The following is a 19485-nucleotide window of genomic DNA, read 5'->3' on the forward strand; positions in this document are numbered from 1 at the left end:
CGTCCACCATATCCTCCAGCACAGTGTATGGGCGAAGGACATTTGGAGCCCTCCTGTGTGGGAGTAGATGGAATGGAAGTCAATTAACATACAACGCACGTGTGTGCACCTCAATCACATGTCAACGCCCTCTACCAACATGTAGTATCCAGTGTATGCTTGTCATATGTGTGACTCCTCTGATTGTCAGGACAACATGGACCGACGTAGCTACAATGTGCATCCACTAGCAACATGATGTTTAGCAACATGTGCAATGCACAGTGTCTCACCTCAACATCACTGCCAACCAGACATGTGACATGACCCACATGTGTAGGCCCAACATCACATGCACACATGCAAGTACATGCACACATACTAAATTAAACACCCCCCCACCCCCCCATATCATGATGCCCCAATGGCAACACCAGGAATGGTGGGCATACGGACATCACATGCATGGGGACACAATAGGCAACACACATGTACAGTACACAACAGAACCCCCACCATAGTCATCATCTGACACATACCACTCACTCACAACTGATTCACAGGTGCCCATTCATACGGGATCTACTGTGTACATGTGAGGTACGACTGAATTGTGTAGGGTACTACCCGATGTGGACATGCACACGTGATGGACACTTGTGGCTCACCGATGGCCATGGTATGGACACACATGGGATGGAGCATGACATGTGTAGCCACGCAATCACGCACACAACCGTGAGCAGGCAGCTGCAGACAATGGTACAAGGTGCATCATCGGCTAAGATGCTAACATTGATCACGCCATGGCGGTGCACTGCATCCGCTGTTTACGTCTGGGCATACGCGGGCCGCCTTCGACATTCACACTGTCTGCACGTGCACAGACCGTCACGCCCACACACCGGCAAGTGCATGTGTAAGGTTCCGGGACGGATGGTCGATTTGCAACAATGTTGTATCACTGGCGCCTCCATGGCGGTGCACGTACACAGCGGGGGAGGTGCAGGCCTATACACCCTGTAGATGTACTCAATGGACATGCCAGTTCATGACCCCCCTTACAGTCACCTTGCATCATCCACCGTACACCGGCCGGAGCGGCCGGCCCATGAACAACCGCCGTGCCAGGCCCTGCCCAGGACCGCCGTGCCGGCCATGGCAACAACCGCCATTGCACGGACCGCCAGGGAACGGCGGTAGTGGAAGGGCCGTGCAATGGCGGTTGTTGCCATGGCCGGCACGGCGGTCCTGGGCAGGGCCTGGCACGGCGGTAGTGGAAGGGCCGTGCAATGGCGGATGTTGCCATGGCCGGCACGGCGGTCCTGGGCAGGGCCTGGCACGGCGGTAGTGGAAGGGCCGTGCAATGGCGGTTGTTGCCATGGCCGGCACGGCGGTCCTGGGCAGGGCCTGGCACGGCGGTAGTGGAAGGGCCGTGCAATGGCGGTTGTTGCCATGGCCGGCACGGCGGTCCTGGGCAGGGCCTGGCACGGCGGTAGTGGAAGGGCCGTGCAATGGCGGTTGTTGCCATGGCCGGCACGGCGGTCCTGGGCAGGGCCTGGCACGGCGGTAGTGGAAGGGCCGTGCAATGGCGGTTGTTGCCATGGCCGGCACGGCGGTCCTGGGCAGGGCCTGGCACGGCGGTTGTTCATGGGCCGGCCGCTCCGGCCGGTGTACGGTGGATGATGCAAGGTGACTGTAAGGGGGGTCATGAACTGGCATGTCCATTGAGTACATCTACAGGGTGTATAGGCCTGCACCTCCCCCGCTGTGTACGTGCACCGCCATGGAGGCGCCAGTGATACAACATTGTTGCAACTGAAGCTTCCTTCCGTGAGGCTTGCACGTGCGGTTGCCGATGTGTGCCCGTGACGGTCCCTGCACATGCAGCCAATGGGAAGAGGGACGCTGGCCGCATACGGCCAATCGCAAGTAGAGGAAGCTGTGCACCGCAACAACAGGGCCAGTCATTGGGCCATTTCACGATCACGCTTCCAGGGCTGACCAATTGCTGGCGACGTATGCCACTGACACGTGCTGAGGGCCCTATATATGTGTGTTGGCCAAAATGAAACTTTCTACCCTGGGGACCATTGCTGCCTGTGACCATCACCTCGACCTGCTGCTGCTGCTGAGCTGACCACCGACTGCTGCCTGTGACCATCACCTCGACCTGCTGCTGCTGCTGAGCTGACCACCGACTGCTGCTCTAGTGCCATACTCCGTGATCTTGCCATGTCGTCAGGCAAAGAGATCCGGTCTCGACCCTTCACCGCCGCGGAGCTTGATGTCCTCGTGGACGGTGTACTCCGCAACTATGGACGCCTCTACGGCGCACCGGGACGGGTGGTAAGTGCAGTGTGGGACATGTTGGTGTGCATGAGGGGGCCGAATGATCAGGCCTATTTCTATCTTAGCTGTGTAGTGTGGGCTAGACATATGTTCCTGATTGTGCATGGCTGCTGACAGTAACGTCTTGCCCCTATGTGTGTGACAGGCCACCTGTCCACTGACTTACACCCTTTTGTCTCCCATCATGGTAGGTCAAGCTGCACCTTCGCAAGGACCTGTGGAGGAGCATAGCAAGGGAAGTACGGGCATTGGGGGTGTGCAACAGACGACATACACACTGCCACAAACGCTGGGACGACATTTCCAGGCTGAGCAAGAATGTAGCGGAAGTAACACTGGGCCTGATTCCAAGGACGCCCCGTCTGGCCCGACGCTCCATGACCCCTCTCATGCAACGTATCATTGCAGTGACGCATCCTGAACTGGCCGAACGTCTGAGTGCCGATCGACAGCAAACTAGCGGTGAGCATACTGTCTGTGTAGGAAACCTGTGAGTGCTATGCATGTATTGGTGCACAGACACACTATTGAGTTCCGTGTTGCGTATGTATGCCTGTGATGCCTTTTTGGTCCCATTGGGCGGTACTCATTTGACATCCAGGTCCGCCATGTTGACACGCCACTTGCTTAGTAGTTGAGTGTAAAAGCACATCCCCTAGTGGTCCATGGCCCCATGGCAGAAAATGTGAGGATGACTGGTAGGGGTGGGCCATGTGCAGGATGAGGGCTCCTAAACCTTTGTCTGCTATGTGATTTGGCTATCCTGTTCCTTCTGTACGTGAGTGTGCCCATGACTCACACATCTTTTCTGTGCATTTCAGCTTTGACAGAGGACACTCAGCCACAGACGGTGGAGAGTAGCCGAGGAAATGAGTCCGGCTCAGACTTCGCACACACGCAGACTGACACGGAGGAGGCCAGCGCCGGAGAGGGGGACAGGACCGTCCCTGAGGACTCGCATGTGGAGACGCCATCGTCCTCCTCGTCGGACACTCTGGGTGAGCCTGCACTGTTGTCACAGACTGGGAGTGGGCACTCACCACCTTCTGTCGTAAGACAGCACACAGGGCCCACACTTCCGCCAACTGCACCATGTACTGTTCGTGGCCGGAGGAGTAGGGGGAGCAGAGTGGCGTTCGGTGCAGGCACCGCTGCCCCTGCCACGGTGAGCCAAAATGCACTGTGTGCTGAGGCCGTTGATCTGCTCAGACAGCTGTGTGTGGGGCAGACCAATATGACAAATGCTTTCCAGGACCATGATAGGAAGTTGGGGCAGGTGGTGGCATTCATGGAAGGGATGCATGGCGATCTTGCAGGTCTACACAGGACAGTGCAGTCATTGGCAAGCAGTGTGTCGTCTGCAATAGTACAGTCGAACGAACAGGGTGCTACTTGTGTTTCACCATCTACACCGCTGGATGTCTCAGGGGGTAGTGATTATTCTGAGCAGGACTCAAATACAGCTTATTGCACTAGAAGCAGCGTCAGACAGCACGTCAGGGCACGCAGGGCACAGACCCCATCCCCTAGATCAGCTAAATCTGTTCACGTAGACGACGTCAGATGCACTGGAGTACACACACAGGATCCACAAGTGTTGTTGGGGGACATGCCTTCCGGAGCTACACAGCCATTCAACACGAAAGGTACTCCCAAGGCAAGGGATAGTCACATGTCCATGGACTGTTCCTTGGACAAGGCCAGTCAGAAGACAAAGGCACCTACTAAGAGCAGGGAGACTCCCAAGAGCAGGCCCACAGCAGAGGTAAGGGACTCTCCCAAGGACAGTGAGAAGACTAAGGCACCTACTAAGAGCAGGGAGACTCCCAAGAGCAGGCCCACAGCAGAGGTAAGGGACTCTCCCAAGGACAGTGAGAAGACTAAGGCACCTACTAAGAGCAGGGAGACTCCCAAGAGCAGGCCCACAGCAGAGGTAAGGGACTCTCCCAAGGACAGTGAGAAGACTAAGGCACCTACTAAGAGCAGGGAGACTCCCAAGAGCAGGCCCACAGCAGAGGTAAGGGACTCTCCCAAGGACAGTGAGAAGACTAAGGCACCTACTAAGAGCAGGGAGACTCCCAAGAGCAGGCCCACAGCAGAGGTAAGGGACTCTCCCAAGGACAGTGAGAAGACTAAGGCACCTACTAAGAGCAGGGAGACTCCCAAGAGCAGGCCCACAGCAGAGGTAAGGGACTCTCCCAAGGACAGTGAGAAGACTAAGGCACCTACTAAGAGCAGGGAGACTCCCAAGAGCAGGCCCACAGCAGAGGTAAGGGACTCTCCCAAGGACAGGGACACACACAGACAGCAGGTGTCTGCTGGAGACAGGTGCACCACAGACGACAAGTCTGCTGGCAGGAACAGGGCGGCGAGCAGGGCACAGGCTACATCCAGAGACAACACTCCACCTAAGGATAAGGCACATCCTACGGACAAGGCATCTGGCATGGACAATGGCGCTATCAAGGACAGGCATACTTCACCCCTGGCTGCACTGAGGCTGATGTTTTCTACTAAACGTAACACTGATGTCTCCGCGGCGGAGTCCCCCCATACCTCCACTCCCATCCAGGCCAGTCAGAAGCAGAGGAGGGTGTCCCCTGTTGTTGCATCCCCCATTACACATCATTCCGAGTCCAGGCGGCAGGCACAGAGCAAACGACAAGCAGGCTCCAGCACGTCCCCCGAAACCAGATCCCCCGCAGCAGTTGCGCCACCTATGCTGGGTGGTGATTCTTTGGAGTCCCCACCACTTGGCAGTCCTGTCCTGTCCAGGGTGCACTCACACCACCCTAAGAAACGCAGACACACACCATTGACACCTGCCAACCCCGATTTGGCTCTAGGTGAGCTATCCCCAGCTCCCAGGCCCACCCTGCCTCCTGGCCCATACAGCCCTGTGGCTCATCATTTCAGTTGTCCCAGTGGCGCTGGTGCAGTTGACTCTCGTGTATCAGATGGTGGCACAGTGTCAGTTGTGCCCTCTCCTGTTGCAGATCCTGGCAGGGTATGTGGGTCTATGGCTCACGTGTCAGTTAGGAGATCTGTGGCTGTGTTGCACACTCCTGTTTCTGGTGCTGGCAGTCTGTCTGGGTCAGTGGCTCACGTGTCAGTGACTACATCTGTGGCTGTGTCTCACACTCCTGTTGCTGGTGCTGCCAGTGTGTCTGGGTCCGTGGCCCATGTGTGTGTCACTCGGGCTGTGGCTGTGTCTCACACTCCTGTTGCTGGTGCTGCCAGTGTGTCTGGGTCCGTGGCCCATGTGTGTGTCACTCGGGCTGTGGCTGTGTCTCACACTCCTGTTGCTGGTGCTGCCAGTGTGTCTGGGTCCGTGGCCCATGTGTGTGTCACTCGGGCTGTGGCTGTATCTCACACTCCTGTTGCTGGTGCTGCCAGTGTGTCTGGGTCCGTGGCCCATGTGTGTGTCACTCGGGCTGTGTCTGTGTCTCACACTCCTGTTGCTGGTGCTGCCAGTGTGTCCGAGGCAGGTAGTTCACGCAGTCCCCCTGATTCTGTGATGTGAGGTGCTGTACACTTCACTCAAATGTTAGTTCACATGGTGTGTCCATTGAGAACTGCGTGGCACTCTTGTGGTCCCTGTGACGGTTTGGTAGGGACACGTAGTTGTGCTGCCTCTGATGTACCTGTTCTGTACTGCACATTGCCCTGTTGATGCTCTGATACTGCATTCTGCCCTCTCGTTTACTGCCTCTGATGTACCTGTTCTGTACTGCACATTGCCCTGTTGATGCTCTGATACTGCATTCTGCCCTCTCGTTTACTGCCTCTGATGTACCTGTTCTGTACTGCACATTGCCCTGTTGATGCTCTGATACTGCATTCTGCCCTCTCGTTTACTGCCTCTGATGTACCTGTTCTGTACTGCACATTGCCCTGTTGATGCTCTGATACTGCATTCTGCCCCTCTCATGTGCTGCCAATGATGGACCTGTTCTGTGCAATGGACTGTTGATGCACTTAGCCCCTCTCATGTGCTGCCTCTGATGGACCTGTTCAGTGCAATGGACTGTTGATGCACTTAGCCCCTCTCATGTGTGCCTCTGATGGACCTGTTCTGTGCAATGGACTGTTGATGCACTTAGCCCCTCTCATGTGCTGCCTGTGATGGACCTGTTCTGTGCAATGGACTGTTGATGCACTTAGCCCCTCTCATGTGCTGCCTGTGATGGACCTGTTCTGTGCAATGGACTGTTGATGCACTTAGCCCCTCTCATGTGCTGCCTGTGATGGACCTGTTCTGTGCAATGGACTGTTGATGCACTTAGCCCCTCTCATGTGCTGCCTCTGGACCTGTTCTGTGCAATGGACTGTTGATGCACTTAGCCCCTCTCATGTGCTGCCTGTGATGGACCTGTTCTGTGCAATGGACTGTTGATGCACTTAGCCCCTCTCATGTGCTGCCAATGATGTACCTGCTCTGTACAGCACAATGCCCTGTTGATGCTCTGATACTGCATTCTGCCCTCTCATGTGCTGCCAATGATGTACCTGCTCTGTACAGCACAATGCCCTGTTGATGCTCTGATACTGCATTCTGCCCTCTCGTTGACTGCCAATGATGTACCTGCTCTGTACTGCACAATGCCCTGTTGATGCTCTGATACTGTATTCTGCCCTCTCGTTGACTGCCTCTGATGTAGCTGCTCTGTACTGCACAATGCCCTGTTGATGCTCTGATACTGCATTCTGCCCTCTCGTTGACTGCCTCTGATGTAGCTGCTCTGTACTGCACAATGCCCTGTTGATGCTCTGATACTGCATTCTGCCCTCTCGTTGACTGCCTCTGATGTAGCTGCTCTGTACTGCACAATGCCCTGTTGATGCTCTGATACTGCATTCTGCCCTCTCGTTTACTGCCTCTGATGTACCTGTTCTGTACTGCACAATGCCCTGTTGATGCTCTGATACTGCATTCTGCCCTCTCGTTGACTGCCAATGATGTACCTGCTCTGTACTGCACAATGCCCTGTTGATGCTCTGATACTGTATTCTGCCCTCTCGTTGACTGCCTCTGATGTAGCTGCTCTGTACTGCACAATGCCCTGTTGATGCTCTGATACTGCATTCTGCCCTCTCGTTGACTGCCAATGATGTAGCTGCTGTGGTGCCCACTTTGCCCATGCTCACGCATACACTGTGATTTTACCCCTATTTTGTACAATAAAGGTTGTCTATCAGGTCTCGTGGTCTGTCGTTGTCATTCCTGCTTGCGTACTACAAATGTGTATTTGTATATGCTTCTCATCAGTGGTTTCGGTAACATGACACTCCCCCTCCCTACGTCACGTCCCTTACTGGTATTCCCCTGCAGACAGCCAATGGTTTGTGCCTTACCTGCGTCGTCGTCCGTGGTGGGCCATGACTAGGACGTGGTGGATCGCGAAGAGCATCGGGAAAGCGTGTAGCGCTGGGTCCATGGTGTTGGTCAGCTTGCGGTGGGTATCTCTGCTATGTCACCTGTCTTCGCAGTGGGGATTCCGCCGTGTTCAGACAGGTTGTTTTTCCGCTGCGGTTTTATGTGTATTTTCCGCCATCTTGATTTGGAGGACGGTCTTCGACGTCAGTCCGTACGGCGTGGCCTCCGGATGTGTTCCGTCCGCCACGCTCTCGTGTGTAGTTCGGCGGCGGAGCGTGCTTTCCCGTCGCGGACGGGAATTTGACACGTTTTCCTATCCTGATATGGCGGACGGAGTATCCGCGGCAGGCGGACACGGAAAAGGCTTTTTCCGCCTACTACAGGGCCGCGGTGGCTCTTCCGTCCGCCATCCTAATGAGCCCATAGTGTGTGGTTAGTGGTATGTTCAAGTCTCCACAAAGATAGTATGTCGTTACTGGGATGTTCAAGCAGCAACACAGATAGTGTGTGTTTATTATTATGTTCAAGTCCCCACAGAGATAGTGTGCAGCTATAGTAGTGTTCAATCCCCTACAGTGACAGTATTTAAAGATACTCTTCATGTCCATACTCAGATAGCATGTGAAGGTACAATTGTTCACATTCAAACAGGTATTATAGGCATGTTCAACCCTGCCCATATATAGTGTGTGATTATAGGAATGTTTAAGATCTCACCGAGATAGTGTGTGAAGGTAATCATGTTCAACGATTGTGTGTGAAGATTATGATGTTTAAGTGCCCACACAAATAGTGTGTGATTATAGGACTGTTCACGAAGTCACACAGATTGTGTGTTAAATTAACCTTAAACAAGTCCCCACAAAGATAGTGTGTGAATGAAGTGTTCAAATCTTTCCATAAATAATTTGTGGTTACTAACATGTTCAAGTCCTCCCAGAGACAATGTGTAGTTATAGGGATGTTCATCCACTCTTGAGAAGTATTCCTTGGCTGGCTGAAAATTCACAAACACACCTGTTGTGGATGATCACAGTTCAGTGGGCAGTCGAGGACTCTTTTTACTCAAGTTACATGCTTAAAGAGTCCAGAAGGCATATCATGCTGAAGGGAGCAGTGCACCTGTTTTGAATTAACCCAGAATTTCTATATGGGTATGTAATAACTTGATAAGCACAAGTTAGTGAATAAGCTGGAGTTAGCACAGCTCAGAAACAGGGGTGTTGTGTCGCTTCAGCAGCTACAGCGGGGGCTGTGGTTCTTTGTGCTTCTATTCTGTATTCTGATGGATGTATGAGTAGGTGGATGAATGAATGGGTGGATGGATGAGTGGGTGAAAAGATGCATGGAATGAATGGATAGGTGGATGTACAGGTGAAAGGATGGCAGAGTAAATGGCTGGATGGATGAGAGAGCAAATAAAAGATGGATAAACATGTAAAAAGATGGCAGAGATAAGACATGGATGGCAGAGTAAACCAATGGATGGATATATAAATGGAAGGATAGGTGAAAGAATGGCAGAATAAAACACTGGATGGATGAGAGAGTGAATGAATAGGTGGATGAACATGTGAAAGGATAGCAGAGGTAAGACATGGATGGATGGCAGAGTAAAACAATGGATAGATAGGTGAATGGACAGGTAAAAAGACGGCAGTAAAAAGGGACTGCTGGATGTATGAGTGAATGAAGGAATGGATAGGTGAATGGGCAGGTGAAAGGATGACGGATTAAAGTGACCGATGGATGGCTCGATGAGTGAATGAATGGCAGAGTGGATGAATGAATGGCAGAGTGGATGAATGAGTGAACGGATGACAGAGTAGATGGATGGCTGAATGGATGGCAGAGTGGATGGATGGCAGCGAGGATGGTATAGAGTGGATGGATGATGCAGGGCTAGATGAATTGCTGAGCGTGAAAATGGATGGCGCAGTGGATGGATGGATGATGATGGATGGGTGGATGGCAGATAGGATAAATGGAAGAGTGAATGGATGGACGGATGGTAGAGTGGATAAAGGATAGATGGCAGAGTGGATGATGGATGGATGGCAGAATAGAGAGAGTGTTGACAGAATAGGTGGATGGATGGATGCATGGCAGAGTGGATGGATGGCAAAGTAGATGGATGGATGGATGGCACACTGGATAAATGGATGCTTTATGGATGTAATGGGAAAGACTAAATGATGGATGAAAGAATGAATTAATGGATGATTCAATGTAAAAGTGAAATAGTGGATATCAACAAATAGGTGGAAGTGTGAAAGGATGAATGACAGATGCTTGGATGGAAGAGACATGGGAGCTCTTCTAGGGTGGGTTGGGCTGACTTACTTGGTGCCATCAGAGCTTTACTTCAAAGTGGGGTGTATGTTCATTTTCTGGCTACTCTCTTGTTCATAATATGGAGCTGTGGTGCCACCTTGTTATCCAGATAAACTACAATTGGGGCAGTGCTTTATAAACATTTGCAATATTACATTGCACTCCCTTCGACAAATAGTAAAAATAGTACAGCACCATATTTTCGCATGCCAATGTCGTCTGTTTTGTGTGATTCGGAGCACTGTACGACAGTGCTAAGGCAAGCTAGCAGTTTCTTATGTGAGATTTAAATGAGATGAAGCCCTCCAGTACAAACTTCAACACAAGGTCAAGAGGCTATGGTAAGCTGTGTCAAGTAAATATTTTTGCAGAAATTACATATGTGTACGGAAATATCATAAGCTTTTCCGTATACCCACTGTATGTGCCTGGTTGGTGGCATAGCTTCATGCAAAGGCAGGACACGTTACTTAAGTAGATCTGGCTTTGTATGGATTCCAGTTGTCTTTGCACTTATCCCACCCTGCTAGTGGGTTGGTACACCACAGAGCAGAGAATTTAATGCTGCACTCACGTCAATGTTTGACACAAAAAGCATTTTATGTGGCAAAGTTGATTGAATCCCCCTCAATGGCACACGAGTACATGTCAAAATGTTAGTAAAGCATGGCTGTATTTATATAATGTACTGTCTAGAGCTTAGCCACTAACTTAAGACTATTTCCATGCTAGGGTATGAGCTGTGGGTAATGTAGTGCAATTACATTCCAAAACAGAGAAACATATACTGTTTTGTGCCTGCAAGCATATCCATGCTACGGCTCTTTCTTCTTATATGTTTACCAATAATTTCTCGGCTTACCCAAAATATTAAGTGTAGTGACTCATTTTAAAAAGTACTGCTTTCCTTAAATGACCGTCTAATTACAACAACATTCATGCTTCAAATTCCAATTTACAAATGGTAGATTCCTTGCTAAAGGTAGGCCTCCAAAAGTAATAAACACTCTTAATAGTCTGCAGGTGAGCGAATCACACAATCTCTGCTCCCAACTGCTGACCAATATGATCATATTATGCCAAAGAAATATTTCACTTATAAACTAGAAATGTTTCGCCTCCTAAATGTGATATACTTGTCCATTCTTTATGCACTATATGTCTGCGGTGCAAGCCCTTCTTGTCTTGGTGGAGAATGAGGCTCTCCAGGATTGAGTCATTTTAATACAGAATAAGTTTATAGTCATAGTAAGGGCTTTGAGTAGCTAAAAGAGTTCAGCTGTGTACAACAATTATGTGCTCCGGACATTTTGCTATTGATGTATGTTATGCCGTGAGCAAATATTTTTGATCAGTGAGGCCCTCTGTGTTGGATGCTTCATTACCTGCCTAGATGCTTTCAAGGTCCTAGGTCAGGCATAGCCCATACGGCTTCGCTTTCCAAAGGTACGCTCTTACCAGCAGGGGCCATCTCCCACTATGGGAGTGGAATCAACTTGAGGAGGTGCAGGACAACCTCCATCTACATCTAGATCAATCACAGACATCATTTTGAAATCAACCACCTCTCAAACATCCCAACGACGAGAGCACGCCAAGGTATTTCAACTGTTTCTATTAGTAGTGTCCTGGCAAAAGAACCACAATGATAAGGGTATTACTGTAGACAATCAAAAGCCCTCAACGAAGACTAAACTATGCGTAAGAGCTCCAACTAATGTTCAAGCTTGGGCCCTTCAACGGTCGGAGGCAATGGCGCAGAGAGAAAAGGCACAGAATGCAACAGAAATGTTCACAAAGTGAATCAGGTAGATGACCAAGAGAGAACGCAAAAGGATGTGTAAAAGGAGGAAAGGTCAGCCTAGAACAGTTGCCCAACTACTTGGGCAATCCAAAAGCAGCTATTCCCAATATCCACAAAGAACCAGGTGTGGCAAGAAGGGACAGGCATGCTCGGAACAATTTCTCTCCAAATAAATCAGGAGAAAGGCTGGGCGCAGTGGGATACTAAGGCTTACCAGACCACTTAGTTGTTGGTGGCAGTGCCCCAACACCGTCAAACAGCTCACTCGCCCATGGACTGCAATAGCGGTAAAGATAGAGCTTTTCTGAACTGCAAGATGGGTTTAGGGTCTCGCAAATAGGAGTGGGTACAAACGGAGAACATATTTTCTATTTGCTTTGTTGTTAAGGCATTAATGGCTTCCAATTACAATGTACAGTCACTTTATGGGACCATTTTGTTTCTCATTTGACCCTACATCAGGAAATGAGAATCAAAAACTCACCTGCTTTATATTTAAACAACAAAAGAATGTTTGATGAATAGAACCATGCATTTGCAATGCATTCTTTCCATAAACCTTAAGCAAAATAAGTGTAGGAGAGTCAAAATGTAATGTGCTGAACAGGGAAAATCTTTGTAATATGCAATAGCACAATTTACACTTGGAGTCTCCTGCAGTCACTGTTTCCTCCTTTTTAGGTCCCTCCTAGACAGTACATGCACTGTCTCTTTGAGGCATCTTGTTTACTATCAGTGGGCTTGGATGCCGTGATTGGCGTCATTGTTACTCTCTTTCTTGCTTTTTCTTTGGCAGCTGCTGCAGGTTTCCTTCCTCTTCATATGGTTGTTCCTCTTCTGAACATGGACGCATTACTTGTGTACTTTTACTGCTTTTTTCTTTTAGACACTTTTTTCTTTCGGCTTAAGTACTCTGGTAGACAGTGGCTTTTTTAGATGGGTCCCTTGTGTACTTCTTCTCCCTCCCTGTCCCTTTCTTCTCTGTGTTGCTTGGCTCCATGTGCTCTCCATCTATTGATGACAGTGCTGTTGCATGTGCCTCCTACACTTCCTCCCTCCCTCCTTGGTTTGATGTCCATGTTGTTGCTTGCCTCTGCCACTCTCTCCCACCCGCCGTTATTTGTGTGCTTCCTTCTGACCCCTCACTCCCTCCCTTTGCTGTCCATGTTGCCCCAGCCCCTCTCAACATTCTGTGTTATGTGTGTGGAGGTGTGCAGATTTAGTCTGTGTGTAAACATTACTGGTGAAATCCGGCAGACACTTCATAATACTAGACTGAAAGCAACTGTACCCAACTATTTCTCACAAAATACAATTATTAGGAGAGTGTAATAACTCAAACACTCCCTTCTGAAGCTATGCGCCTGTTCTTATGTTACAATGCCTGCCCTGCAGTAGTGTAGGCAATGTGTCATGGGCCCTAGTGCAAGGAAGGAAATGGGCATTACACAATTTTATAACTTTTCAATGAAGGAGAACTCTTTGATGTAGAAAATATATTTTCTAAGTATCTTTGCAGCCCTGCAGCAGAGGTGGGACTAGGTCCCCCAGCATCCTCGGGGAAAGAGGAAGGGCAACATGCAGGTGGCACGCTCAAAAAAAGCCAGAGATCTCCAGTAGTGTGCATTGATTATCGGCAGTTTCCCTGTGTCAAAATGTTGATACATGCGGCTCTGCCGTAGCCGGAGCTAAAAGAGCATTTGGGAACAACAATGTGGGTACTATTTGTACATGCCAGAGTACATTAAGTCAGCTCCGAGAAATCATAAAAAAATGAGTTGATGAAGCTTCCCTATTAAGAGGGAACTTGACGTCACTCACGGTTAAAATTAAGACGATAAACTCATATGGAAAATTTAAAGCGGTACTTAGGTTTCAAGGAAATAGGAGACCACAGAACGTCACGAGTTCAGAAAACACTGGGATGTACCCCTCACACCAGCTCAACCTAGTGACGGGTCCTAATAAACTCCTGTAGTACACATCTTCTTTTACATCCAGTGATTATACACAGTCTAGTTTTAGGGGCACATTATCAAGGAAGACCTCCTATGCCCCTATGGAGTCTAGCATCAGGAACCCTTGTAAAACATGGTATAGGACATTGCAGGAGGGTATTAGGACACAGTAATTTTTCCCTCACTCTCTAGGGGTACCAGGCGGGAGAATGGGAATGTATCCCCAGGAGAAAAAACAGCCCTTGAAGGAGCGTACAAGGCATATTCAAGGGAACTCTCCACTAAGTCCTGAGAATCATCTAGAAGGCAACAGAAATACATCTTTTATGATAAATACACCTACGTGTTCACCCTTGTCCAAAGAAAATGATGAGTGATGTTATATCTTATGTTTCCCTGCTGCTCAGCTGGTATGTATGTTATATGGAATGTTGGATGATTGGAATGTTGAACAAGTGACTAGCTAGAGGGAAGGCTGGAGCTGGTAGTACATGATGGAAAACGGAGTTGTCACCCAAAGTAATAAGCTCAGCTTGGCAGGGGGAGATGGTTGTTCTTGTGTATCTGTAGTTATAGAATCACACATTAACCCCAATGAGGCTAGTGTAGAGGGGAGGCAATCCCTAAGACCCACACGATTTGTATTCCTGTGGAGAACCTTGTAAAATTAAAGATAGTGTCATGGAACAGATCTGGCATTAAATCCAAACTCAATTGTGAAGGTACTTTTTTTTTGTAACCTCTTGCGTTTATGTTTAGCTATACAATAATTATGTATTCCGTCTGCAATTGTGCCTTTTTCAGAACACATATATTACTGCATATAAACAATTTCCTCATTTGCCCTTCCATGCACTAGAGTCATGATTTTAATCGTGCAGCAGGTGCAGTGACACATGGGCAAAGGTCTAGGAAACACATTGTGCACTGATTATTTCTACATTTTACTAATAAATAAGCATTCACAGGTGCAATTACCTTGCAGCCACTAGTGTAATGATTTGAATGGTGCAAGAGGTGCACTGGTACAAGGACCAAGAAGCCTAGGAAACCCACTGAATACAGATTATTGCCATATTTTACTACTACCCCCAATTCGGACCCAGCTCTGGCTGATGTCTCCCTGCTTACTGTCTGCCATTGCATTGCTCCCTGTGGCACAGTGCACATGCCGCCTTCTCTACTGCCACTGCTCTTCCTGACCCATCCTCCATACCCTCTTGGGCTTCCTCCCTCGCAGGCTTCCTCTTCTCCTCACCTAGAATACTGGCCCCCCTTAAAAGTGTATGGATCATCATTTTTCACACTACAGGCCGCTTTTTTAAAGAAGCACTTAAAAGTTCTATAAAGTATTAAAGCCCTTTATAAGAGCACCAGGTATACTGCACAAAGACACTTTTTTATGGCACTAGAGAGATTACATGATTTGACCAGAATCACCGGATGTTAAGATGACACCGAGACTTGAGCCCAGTTTGGCCGCTCTTTCTGTTATTTCACATCTTTAGTGTTGTCATTTGCAATATGTACTAAAAACATAGACAATGACAATACATTTCGCATAGGCAAAACCATATTGGCTTTGCCAATGCTTGTTCTTCATTATTACATGTAATAAGATCTTGAAATAATACCTTTAGAATGTGCGCTGTACGAAAACATCTCCAACATTTAGTTTTACTTCAATGTTGTCCTTGTAGAATAGCATCCCAGGGCATCCAAGTGGTGCGCATAACTGACTTGCCTCTAAGTTTACTATTGGAGTAGTCAGGGTGGGTGGAAACACGAACGTTTCAAAATTCATGCGTCAAAACTGTTCCTAAAAATACTAGCACTCACTTAGTTTGGTGCAATATTACTACTATGATGAAACAGTTCTGCACGTGAATAACATAAATGTTTGGGATTTTAGGACACTTTTTTAAATTTCTTTTACATAAATAAAGGTGGCCCAAAAGTTAACAGTGCAGTGAATTTAAAAGGGTTTTCCTTAATAAAATAAAACAAGCATTACACTGTCTGTGCTTGTGCCGGTAAAGTCACTCTGCTGTTCTGTTTAATACATGCATTGCTTAGCTCTCATCAACTCGTGAGGTTGCCTTGGCTATAGTGCAAACCTGACCAAAGGGCATTACGTTGATACACTGTTTTTTTCTTTCTAAAGCAGAGTGAGAAAAAGTGATTTCCCCAGAATTTATCTAAGGTATAACTTCCAAAATCAGCTACTCTGGCCTGCATAGGAATAATGCTGCTCTACATTTGCTGCACTTAAAAACGATACTTTTTCCAAGTTCAAGCTGTGAGCCCAGTCCCAAACACGCTTTGTCAGATCTTCAGCTTTTCCGGCGAGTCACACCTGCTACTGTTTACTCCTGGCTGCCTGCTCCCTTCACCAAGGTGTGTGCATCAGGATGCACGAGAGCCCATCCCCCCGGACTCGAAAGGTCACGGCCTGAAGCTGTCATCACCAAGGCTGGCTACTTGAGCCTTCTTATGCAGATATCTGCATTTGCACTTCTTTGGCTGGCAGTGGAAATGTCCGCGCGCTTTTATTTTGCTTTGCACAGGATGGAAACACTAGCTAGTGCTTCAGGAAAGAATCAAAAGAACCACGTAGTTTTAAACTAAATGTTAGCACAGAAGAAATAACAGAATATATTTAGAGGCATAGGTCAGTCATGTACACGGAGTGATAAATAAGCTGCACAATAATAGGCTTGTTATTATTAAACCTTTCTCAGTCTGTTAAGTTACAGTTGCTCGATATGTGGTTTATTTTTTTTATTGGTCTTTTACTTTAACTATGGTTTTGTCTTGAAGATGTTTTGAGAATAAATGTCAGTATTTATCTGAAAAAAACCCAGTTAAAGCGGAAAACTGGAAGCCTTAAAATCCTTTTAGCAATGTTTACAAAACATCTAATAATTTACAGAAACAATCTAAATTCAACAGCTTAATGTAAACAAAGTTTTACTGTGATAATTAGAAAAAAGGTGAATTTGCATAAAAATAGGTTTTAACATTGGGTTATGCATTTTTTCCTTTGAAATATGTGTGCTTTCTGCTGCTAGCATGTGATCCTAATGAGCAAAGTGTGTTTAAATGCAAAGTGTGTTTAAGACTGCAGTACCGCCACCTGTCTACAGGGGCAGAGCGAGCAGAAATATAAACACACTTTACAAAACACAGGTCCCCACAAGGCAATTTTTTTAAAAGTTGTAAAAATTTATACAGATGTTCCTGAAGTCATTTTCTATCATTTAGAAGACATTGCCTTGTGGGGACCTGGGTTCAGGTCCCCACAGCGCAATCAAGTCCCCACAGCGTGAGTGTGTTATCACACCCAAGTCCCCACAAGGATAGTAACACAAACCCACCTACACACACGCACGCACACACACACACAGAGACCCCCCCGCCACACACACACACACACCAGCGCACCTACACACACGCACGCACACACACATACAGAGACCCCCGCCCCCCGCCACCGCCGCACACATACACACACACACAAGCGCACCCCCCTACAACTAAGCCCCACTTACTGCCATTCTGGACTTCTGCAGCCTCCGCGGGGCTCTCCCTTGGGCATGGGAGACCTGCTCTCAGGCACTATGTGGGCGCGTGCGCGGGCTTCCGAAGACGGAAGTCCCGCCCCACGGAAGATTTCGGTTTCCTGACTACACTTGTTTCCTGTATACTCGAGCCCAGCCTTTTTCCATCAGCCTTGGCTTCGGCCGAGTACAAGCCGCTAGTGAGCACTCGTATGTTAATCTCGCTCGCGACATCAGCCATTCTGTTCAATGTGATTATACTGATCCAATTATCAGTTCTTGTAGTCGTGCCCCCCCTTTTACATTTTTAAAGGGCGACGTGTACTCTAACACTGAGCTTACTATTCTGGCTCGCTAAAAAATCATGTCACGCTTAATTCACCTTCTATTGGCCTGTGTCTTGTCTTTTTCTGTTGACAGCTTTAACCGGATGTGGTACTTTGTGCTGATCTGAGCAGCTGAATCTCTATATCTGCCCAATAAAAACGACCGAGGTAACTAGAATCTTGCGTTACTGATTTTTGTTCACGCTCACAGGCTTTTCAATTTTAAATCACTACTACTCTGTGTGTTCAGTGACTGTAGAGTGCTTTAGATCCTAACGTCTGTTTGGCCGTCTCGACATCTGATTTGTGCACTGCCTAATTGGCTTAGCTCTGGGCCGTACGGTTAGATGATGCTCTGAATAGTTAAATCCCATGTTGTTTCAGCCCCCCTGCCCCTTGTTATATCGCGCCTGTCTCCCCTAATTCTTAGGGGTAGAGGGGATAATCCGCCCATAGACGGAGTGCTTTCTAAAGACCGTACCTTTATGTGTTTTCTTATCTTCACAGAGTCTGAAAATTAAAGTTCCCCTGAACCCTGACCAGGAATTAAGGTGAACTGTACTACGCTTCTTAGAGCACTCGCCGATTGTTGGGGCATTCGTTTCATCTAAAAACTGCTCCCACTGCCCGGCGCTTACGGTAAGTATTTCTGACAATGCGGGATATGCACCTTAAGCTGTAGGGGAACTTAGAGGCCCTTATCGGGTAGATATTTGATATTACTTGGAGGCTCTCCTCTCTCCCCCTAGGGCTGTAAGCCGGCGGTCGTCGCCCTTGACCTATGTCTTGGGTTCCACCTAAACCTTCCAAGGAATCCCATGTCCTGTCCTGAATTATTTACTGTGATCCTACTGAACTTGATTAATTAAGATTGTGAGGTAGGTATTGTAACTAGCATGTGTACCCTCGGCATTAAAGTTGCTTAATATCTTGCAACTTGAAGAAGAACTAGCAAGAAACAGAGGCCGCTGTGTGTTTGAAGGGTTGGGTTCCGAACCTGTTGTTTTACCTCTTGGTGTTGATGGATGGTTGCTGAGTATATTCTTCTTTGCACTGTTTGATTGCTCTATCTTGTCTTCTTTACTCATTTTGTTTTAAAGTGCCCTGGTTCCCTGTTGTTTGATCGAATCCTTGGAAGTACCGTTAAATTCCTGTTTTAAGCACACTTCATAAGACCAGATTTATTGGATGAGAAATATTGATGTTGCATTTATTATGATATTGACCTTCATGGGCAAAACTGTGAATAAGATGAAATATATAAATGCTGAAATTTTAATTGTTGCAGATCGTTGCTATTGTCCCCCTCCCTTCCACTTTGTGCCCTGATGAAGGTGTGGCCCTAGAACCGGCCGTACAGGCGCGTTGGTGCCTCAAGCCTGTCCCGCCATCTTGCCATCTAGTCTCGATCTGTGCTTGAGACTCCGCGGGACTGGATACATCATTAACAACTGGCAACTCCAATGTGATGTGATTTGGATGAATGAAGGATGTGTGAGTACGTGGGAATTGGATACGATTGATTGAAGGGACGCGTGGGATTTGGGTTGAATGAGTCGATTATGTATTATGTTAATGTAAATTTTGCTCTGTTCTAATTTATATATGTAAAAATGGAATAAACATGGAACTTTTTTCCAATATTTATTTGTTTTGGATGTTATGATTTTTGCTGGTCTAGTGAGCTTATTACTGATGATATAAATTCGGGATTCTAGTAGAGCCTTTATTTCTATCAGTTTGGGCAGATTGTTTTTGTACCTAACTGTTCTTGATTCCCCTGCTAGTCTGCCCT

General features: G+C 47.9%; 2 protein-coding genes across 5 annotated transcripts in view; one reads left to right on the forward strand and one right to left on the reverse strand.

The window, feature by feature from the left end:
- Positions 1 to 19485, reverse strand: part of DNAH17 (dynein axonemal heavy chain 17) — a 12633448-nt gene that overhangs the window by 4648854 nt on the left and 7965109 nt on the right. The gene's annotated exons all lie outside the window — the stretch shown is intronic.
- LOC144767277 (uncharacterized) lies at positions 2388 to 18245 on the forward strand. Its single transcript, XM_078650788.1, has 3 exons — positions 2388 to 2793; positions 3153 to 4096; positions 18198 to 18245. Exons 1-3 carry the CDS (start codon positions 2709 to 2711, stop codon positions 18243 to 18245), a joined length of 1077 nt encoding a protein of 358 aa, XP_078506914.1. The 5' UTR covers positions 2388 to 2708.

The sequence above is a fragment of the Lissotriton helveticus genome, chromosome 7, assembly GCF_964261635.1.
Source record: "Lissotriton helveticus chromosome 7, aLisHel1.1, whole genome shotgun sequence".
In the NCBI taxonomy this organism is placed as follows: Eukaryota; Metazoa; Chordata; class Amphibia; order Caudata; family Salamandridae; genus Lissotriton; species Lissotriton helveticus.

Excerpts from the sequence above, each read along its gene's own strand:
- LOC144767277 (XM_078650788.1), top strand. The coding sequence starts at position 2,709 with ATGACCCCTCTCATGCAACGTATCATTGCAGTGACGCATCCTGAACTG. Across the intron at positions 2,794-3,152 it reads CGATCGACAGCAAACTAGCG|CTTTGACAGAGGACACTCAG; the intron begins GTGAGCATACTG and ends TGTGCATTTCAG. Across the intron at positions 4,097-18,197 it reads AGAGCAGGCCCACAGCAGAG|AGTCTGAAAATTAAAGTTCC; the intron begins GTAAGGGACTCT and ends TTATCTTCACAG.